General features: G+C 37.4%; 1 protein-coding gene across 1 annotated transcript; it reads right to left on the bottom strand.

Moving 5' to 3' along the window:
* Window positions 1–1,968: 1,968 nt before the first annotated feature.
* On the bottom strand, window positions 1,969–6,107 carry LOC137728759 (glucan endo-1,3-beta-glucosidase 7-like). The gene is made up of 5 exons (XM_068467516.1): window positions 5,940–6,107; window positions 5,077–5,741; window positions 3,076–3,399; window positions 2,577–2,859; window positions 1,969–2,228 (listed from the first exon to the last, which is right to left on the bottom strand). The coding sequence occupies exons 1-5, from the start codon at window positions 6,007–6,009 to the stop codon at window positions 2,191–2,193; spliced, it is 1,380 nt and encodes a 459-aa protein (XP_068323617.1). The 5' UTR covers window positions 6,010–6,107; the 3' UTR covers window positions 1,969–2,190.
* Between the last annotated feature and the right edge of the window lie 2,405 nt (window positions 6,108–8,512).

Below are 8,512 nucleotides of genomic sequence, written 5' to 3'. Positions count from 1 at the left end.
TTGCTTGGTCATTGTCCTCACAATTGTTGTATTAAATATATGTTCACAAAGCAGTTCATAAAGTGGGCTTTTTTTTCTTTTTTTTTTTTTTTTTTTTTTTTTTAAAAAAAACTAAATCCATCTACGAACTAGATCAATAATGTTGCCCACAGTTAATAAGTATATATAGATGAACCAATTTTCAACCATAGGTGGAATGGCGATTTACTGCAGTAACTGAAAATAATAATACTTATACATCTTGATGCGGGTTTCCTAACAATTGAGGATTTTACCCCAATAATGATATCATTTATAAGATAGGGAAAAAAAAAATTCAAGCATAGGCATTGTTAACCTGTCAAGTTAAGAAATGTTTAGCGTGACAATTAGTAATTTTGTAAGTGTCGGTTTGAATCTTCCTCTTCAACCTACTCCTTTTGAGTTCAAACTATCCCTCATTCCCCTAGTTTAGTTAAATTTAGGGTATATTAGCATATCATTTATCATAAGAAAAATGGTTGAATGTGAATATAAGTTTCTTTCATGACTAACTTCTTTTGGAAGTCGGACTCCATAATTTCATCCTTCAACGTAGCTTGAATTTAGTAAGTTATTCAATCTAATCCAATCCCATATACCAAACATGAACAAAGTGTAATTGAATCAATTGTCTATGTACAATTTTCATTTCTACCTTTTGGTTGAAGGATGGTGAGGTCAACAAGAGAACTTTACAATTTTCTTCCTAGTTAGTTAGTAATTGCTTATAGCGTGTTTGTGATTGCTTCTGTAATGGTTGAAAGTACGTTTTGATAACTAACATCATTTTATTACTACGTTTAGTAAAAATAAGTTTGAGTGTTTCTGGGTTATAGTAGCGCTTTCAAAGAAACACTTGCATGGTTCATTTGGAAGTTCTTTTAAAATGATTTAAGGTGCTTTTGGTAAAATAGATTTTAGAATAAGCATCAGATATGTTTTTTTTTTTTTTTTAAACACTTAAAGTGCTTTTTTATAGAAGCATTAGATATGTGCTTCTTGCAAAAAACACTTGACTGTTTTTCCAGAATCACTTAAATTTTTACTACAAAGTGGTTTTAAAAATATTTTTAATAAAAACACTTTCAGTTATTTTAAAAATAGTTTTCAACGAAATATATTTTGATGTAAGGCATTAAAAAATATATATACTCCACTTCCCTGGCCCATCCCATGTTTCATAGCAAAGTAGCAATTGCTTCACAATGCAAAAGCAAATATGATATGTCCATCAAAGGTTGGAATCTAGTTCCTATTGCTACTTGGGCTATCGTTGCTGCTGACAATGCCAGGTGCCCATCAATCGAACAATAACAAAAATGTTGCCCACTCTCGTTAAAAATGATTGGAGAGAGGGAGAGCGCGCGCATAGCCACACAATCATTTTGGTTGAATAGGAAGGTAAAATTTTGTAGTTGTGGTAGCTGACAGTCGCTTAAAGATGTTAAAAACGGTTGACGTGTTCACTCAAGCGCATAAACGATGCCAGTATAACTCTGGGATCAGGAATTGAAGTTTCATTTGCATGTCGTGTGGTTCTTTCTTGTTCAGCAAGGAAAAAGATTGTTCTCTATGAAATTCAGCTCATGATCTCCTCCAACAAAGTAAAGTTTAAATACCACTAAATAATTATCGGTTAGAGGTAAGCAATGCGGCCGGAAAACATTACCACTAGGCAACTTCTAGTTCAAGAAAGCGCCCGCAAAGATTTCACCAGCCACATTGTTTGCGAAAGTCAGATGCAGTCTTCAACTTCAACATGAACAAAGCTCTAACTCAATCCAATCAATACTCGAAGATTCTCGTAAATTTGTAATCGAAATAAGGCCTAGAGAGGAAAATACCGAGAGTCGAACAGTGGTACAAGCCCCACAAAATTTCCACTTTTGTACGAAATATATAAGTGAAAACAAACCTTCTTACCAAGGTTTAGGAATAAATATCTGGAGAAATAACTAGTTCATTCACATTCCCATTTATGGTAGAGTTCTTACAGTTAATATATATCCCAAATAAAACTAGGAACCTTTACAATTATACGGTTACATATATAAATTAAAAACAACAAAAAAGCACACCAACACCTTATTCCTTGTATCCAATTGATTTCTAACCCTTCACGAATCTGTTATTCGGTATAATATTAACTTTCCCTGCTTCCACAGGTAGTCATGTACTTCCACCAGTGTAACTGCAAGCATTATAACCTGCAATCAATTCACATACTTAATTAGCAAGAGTTCCGAAACAAATCAAGTAGACATTTTTTCATAGGTAGTCATGCTGGTTTTGGAGATGTTCCATTTTTTCACCGGTATAAAATGTGTGAAAAGAAAAATGCCACAATTAGTAGTGCAATCATTCACAAAAGGAGTTGGATTATTAAGAGAATCGTTATCACCACAAAAGTCAAAAGATTATACACTTTTACGTTTCTAATTGGTCACTTTATGAATTATTATCCCAGAAAGTAAATCACCCTTTTATGTTAAGTGTGTCCTCATCATGGAAAACATAGGCCATTTCGATATGTGCTCGTGTTAAAGAAAACTTACTGGGATTTGAGGATGTGAGCATCGCTGTTTGTGAGAAATCGCAATTCAGAGGAACTGTGCCAACAGTATGATAATACAGATTCATGGCATAGGCAGCGTGCGATGCAACAGTGTTTGGGTCGAAACAATCGCTTCCTGGTTGGATTGCGCTGCAATCAATACCATGGTCGCAAGCATAGTCAAGATTTGCCTGCAATTGAGCATCAGAAATGCCGGATTTGGGCACACACCACTGTGCTGAAGTAGGCTTGGGTGAAGGAGACACCATTGGTGTTGATGGAGTCTGAAGGATAGAAATCCAAGGGTTATAAATAATCATGCGTATTATAAAGCATAGAATATTAGGCATTATAAGGTTCGGCCAGATACAGGACATATTATGTTCTCATATGTATTGAACAGACCATATAACGAATTATCTAGATTTGCAGTCAACAATATAACACATAAAAGTGATGAGGTAAGAGAACATTTTGCTAGAAGGTTTTAAATATGTCACCTGGCTACTATTTGTGAGACCAACTTCATATGTCGCAGTTAGATCAAGCTTGAACAAACCAAAGGATCGCTCAGAGGCTGGACCAGGTTTCAAATCCTCATCATAGAGCGCGAAGATATAAGTCTCCACAGATTTTCCAGGCATCAACGGAGTCCCAACCATGGATCTAAGGTGTGCAATCAAATTGCCATTATATGCCCTTGCATTCTCCACACTAGTTCCAACTTCGTTGCTATCTCCATGGTATGGCCATCCAGTCTCAGCGATCAAAATGTCAATGTCCTTGAATCCAATTACATTCAAGGCTGACCGCACGGCATCAACCTAGAGATGGTAAAACTTCATCATTTATATTACTGCATCAATCAATGACTTCAAAAGCATAAGGGTTAAATCATTGGAACTCTCTAATTAGTTAGCTTGTCATTAAAATTGTCATTGCAAGAAAAGAAAACAACGTGCATAGTTCAAACAAGTTATGCATTTACTAAGCTACAGAGAAAAAAACTCCGTTCGATTAACGATAACAAAAGGAAAATACTTCAAAACTAGATTTCATTTTCCAATTTTCTTTCCAATTCTTTCACATGGGTATGACCTATGATATTGCGATACAATGGTAAAAGATTGAGGTCTTACAGCATCATCTGACCGCAAAAGATTCGAATGCTATCTCAAGGATCTGCGGGGAAAAAAACCCATTGCTACTAAAGTTTCGCTAACATTTTCTCCTATAGTAAGAAATATGAGGTTTATACTTTTATATGGTGGTCCCAAATTAAATTTTGGTTCTATGAAACAACAAAATTTGTCTAGGTTTTTTTCAAATACGTTGTACTGAATCCAAAGCCAATAGAAATCATGGCCTCATCTAAAATTATTGTGATGGGCCACTAGCCAGCCTGTCACATTGTCACCATGCATCAATTGCATATACAAGGTAATTTCAATGATCCCATCATTTCCTTGATAAAGGAAAGGACAATAATACAAGAGTAATATGGATGATGCTAATTAAATGACCGTTGAAATTGGGGTTTTCAAAAACCCTCATTTCCTACACCTAAACCTTATTATCCATCCTTTTTATTAAGCAAAGAGTATTTCCAAATGAGATGTCAAAATATCCAAATCAACACTAATATTAAAAAAAGGCAACAACAATGTATTCAAATCAAAAAGTCAAATCTGATGTGACATGACATGAATTGACAGCCCACACCTCTGCTACCAAAATTGATAGCAACTTCAATTTTTTTTTAATTGATTATAAAATGCATTTTATTGTTTTAAAACATTTATTATAATAGGTTAATGTAATAAAATAATAATTTAATTTGACATATTGGGTGAAAAACCAAAAAAAGGCCAAAGTGCAACATAGGCTGTTAAATTTAAATTTTATGTTTATAATTAGACATCTCGTAGATGTTCAAGTAAAAGACCTAAAAGTTAAAGATATAGTAATATTATATTAATTGCTTTATTCTACATTTTCTTTCATCTTCTTTTTCAACTAATCCTCACACTCCACGTTGTCTAATTTTCTCTAATCTACTCTTGACTCTAAACACATGCAGGGTGTATATTTGCCAAGTGTTTGGTTGGAAGTGCATTTAGAAATGGCTACAACAACCGACGTCTTTTAGATAACAAAAAACTCATCTAAATAATAAAAGTACTTTTAAAACTATCTGTGCTTTCCATAGAAGCACGTACATGAAACCCTTCTATTGATTTTAGCTTCTAACAAAAGTGCTTATGTGCATAAGTGCTTCTCAAACAAATCGCAAAGCGAACGCTAATTACCAAAAAAACCATTAGTTCTAAACTCTTATGTCAATGTCGTGGACTCATGATTTAAATACTAACGTGTGAGTCGTCGTATAACGCAAATTCTAATCAGTTGACGGTTGACCAACAGGTCAATTTTTCAACTGGGCCTAGATCCACTTTATAAAAAGCCCAAATCCGGCCCACTATAGTGTAAAACACGCTCACCTGAGCATCGAATATGTTCATGTACTTGATTCCGCTCCCCGAGTCGACTCGTCCCGCGTTGGGTTGGAATAAGCAAAACGCCAGTGTTTCGGGCCTCGGGTCGCTCTGGTAAGCAAAAAATGGGTACGGGTTGACCGCAAACGGTGATCCATTGTCCCTCTGGAAGGCGAGAAGTCCTTTGAGAACGTCCTGGAATCCCGGGTTGAACCGACCGGAAGATGGCGGGTCGGACTGGGCCAAAACGGCCATGGAGTGCACCGTCGAGACCCGGACCTTTCCGCCTAGAGACGCGGCAAAGAGGGCAGATTGGACATTTCGCATGGCGGGAAGGAGCTGGGAGATGAGGCCCTGGTCGTTGGATAGGAGGACCTCGTTGCCGACATTGATGAGGTCGATTTTACTGGCGGGGTAGAAGGGGAGGACGTTGGAATTCACCCACTGCGCCGCCGCGTTGGGATCGGATGCAAGGGCCGGGAGGTCGCCGTTCGCGGCGCCAATGGCGATAGCGATGCTGGAGCCGGCGAGGGCCTTGATGATGGCCGGGTCGGCGCCAAAGAGACGGACGCGCTTGATGGCGGTGGACTGGAGGAGTTTAGCGGTGTCGGAGGCCGGCGGGAGGTTGTCAGCGACCTGGCCGTAGTTGACGCCGATGAAGGACTGTGATTCTGCAATCAAAGCAAATCGTTTCAGTGGGGTTTTTCCCTACTTACGAGATGAGGTAAGTAAGGCAAAGTTACTTGGAATTCGAGCAGTGCTAATAACTGTGCTCTCATCAATTCATTACGCAAACAAATTTTTATATTTTTCTTAGGAAAGTGACACTTTTTCCTTTATTTTCCGGGAAACTAGAAGTAATTACGTACCTGCAGAGAGGAAAGCGGTGAATAAGAAGAAGACAAGTAGGATGGGGAAGTGCGAAAGCGACGACGCCATGGACGATGACGATGAAGTGTGTCGACAGAATGGATACTGGTGAGAAGCTGTGTGCTGTTTTTGTGCAGAGTGCGGAAGACGACGGACTTCAGACCCCTAAAAAACAAGTTGAGGGTAACGGTAAGAAAGTAAGCAAGGTGACACTGAACTCAAGTGCTCACGTGCGATGGGACCCCACCTGTCTCTCAGTCCTCTCGTTGACGTATGCCAAATATTCGTTGACGTATGCCAAATACTTTAAGAAAACACTCTTAAAAGTGAAATTTTCTGACCCTTCTTTACGTTAATTTTTATTCTAATATTAAAAAATATTATGTTAAAAACATAATGTAATGGATAATCTATAAATAGTTCTATTTTTTAATAAGTTTTCTTAGAATTTCTCTTTCCACAATTCATAACTTTTTACCATTCTCTGTTGGTCTTTTTATTTAATTTTAAACTTGTCTTTCTCAGTTTATTTCTTCAATTTAATGGCTAAAAAAGGTTAATGACTATTAACTCCAAGAAGAAATCGAGCTTTGATAGCTGATATATAAATAAAGATAATGCTAGGAACATTAAAATTTTAAATTAAATTTGTAAGTTAAATTATATGTTAGTAATAAGAAACAAGCAAGTTAATTGACATTTAATTAATAATTCAACAATTGACAACCATAATATTTAATTTACAAATTTAACTTAAAATATTTGATCTCCCTAAATGTTTAACCAAATTCTTGTATTTAGATTCAACGTTAAGACCTTATATTCTCATTGGAATAAAAACATGGGAGTTTGTTATTATTGTTCCCAAAGAATCATTGTGCACTCCTCCTTAGGGTTTAGTTTGTGGTTACTTAATCTTTTTAAAAAAGGTGGACTCTTAATTATGTTTTTTTTTTTCAAAATTATATCCAAAACAGCAGAAAGCAGAAGTAACTCTAGACATGCTTTTCATTTTCTTTTTTTTTTTTAATTTTATTTTTTCTATTGGAGGCGGGTGAACAAATACCAATTAATGCAACTTTCATATCGACAATCCTACCCCCATCTCTAACCTTTTTTTTTTTTAGCTAAAAACACTTTTATTACTATAGTATATCAAACACTTACTTTTTTTTCATAGTTATTTATTATCATAGCATACCAGAAGAAATTTTGAAAAAAGCACAATGTGACAATCCGTTCCAAATTTTACGTTTTTATTTTATTTTAAAAGCGTGAATTTACTAAATTGCCCTAGAGGCAAGGACTTTGACTTCCGTTGACCATCGACTTGAGAGATGTGGGACTTATTCTTTAAGCATATCCTCGTAGTATTCTTTGGTACGAACGTATAGGCGAAAGCCGTTTGCGCGTCCGGATTATAACGATATAGTTACGGACGTTCGAAATTGGTTATTCAAGGTTTAGTGTGTATTTAAATTAAACCCCCCACTTTGTGGGGGAAACCCAAAATCAGAAACGGAGGGAGGAAAGAAAGAAGAAGAAGAAGAAGAAGAAGAACAAAAAAAAAAAAAAAAAAAAAAAAAAAAAAAAAAAGGGGGAAGAGAGCTTCCCGTGCACCCATACCCGCGCCACCACGAGACCATCTTCCAAGGCCGATTCCGGCCAACTCCGGTGGAGTTTTTCGATGCCACCACCACCATCTTGAAGCTCTCATTCCCCTCTACAAAACCCACCCAAGAACCACCTTGATTAACCATGGTATGGAGCGGTTTGAGGCCACGAAAGTTGACCAAAATCAATGGTGCTCCGGCCACCCTTTTCGATTTTCCGGCAAATCGGCAAAGCGATGGCCGATGCCACCACTTGGGCTTTGTAGCCCATCATCCCAGGAGAAAAACCCAACCAACCTTGACCCCGTTGGACCACCGTGGACGACGAATCGACGTCGGGAAGTTTTAGGCATCCGCCGGCTTCGTGGGCAAAATTGACCATCTTCCATCCACTTTTGGACTTCGTGGCAGGTATGAAAGTTGCTCCACTCACTGAGATCTTCATTTCTGTGAAGTTTGAGAATTTTTGGAAATAGTTGGATTTTCCGGCGAGTCGGGGCGGCCGACACCCGTGGCGGCGCGTGGCCAGTGGGCCGCCAATGCTATTTTTAGGCTATGTCAAATGTCTTGAATTCAGTTTTGTCATTTGAATGACGTAGGTTGATAGTTGGAACCTAAATTCGTTACGATACGTTACTTGATAAAAATGTGAATCGATTACCCTACCGTTGGATCGTCACCAAAATGGGATATATTATAATACGTAATATTTAAAGATTATAGGAATTTACAGATCGGGAATCCGACTTACGGATCTTCCTGAATTGGATTTGTAAGTTAGTAAAATAAATGTTCATGGCCACTTGTTTTAGGCAATTGGCGGAGATCTGACCGTTGGATCGTAATGAAATTCTAGTATGTTTTTCTAGAAACATATTGTGGATCGTTGGGAGTTGCGGATTGGAAATCTGATATGCGGATCTTCCGGGTCAAGTTATACAGGGTTGTAAACCCTACTG

This window comes from Pyrus communis, chromosome 3 (genome assembly GCF_963583255.1).
Source record: "Pyrus communis chromosome 3, drPyrComm1.1, whole genome shotgun sequence".
Lineage (NCBI taxonomy): Eukaryota > Viridiplantae > Streptophyta > Magnoliopsida > Rosales > Rosaceae > Pyrus > Pyrus communis.
Note: the sequence above shows the minus strand (reverse complement) of the source record. Positions and strands in the feature narration are given on the sequence as shown.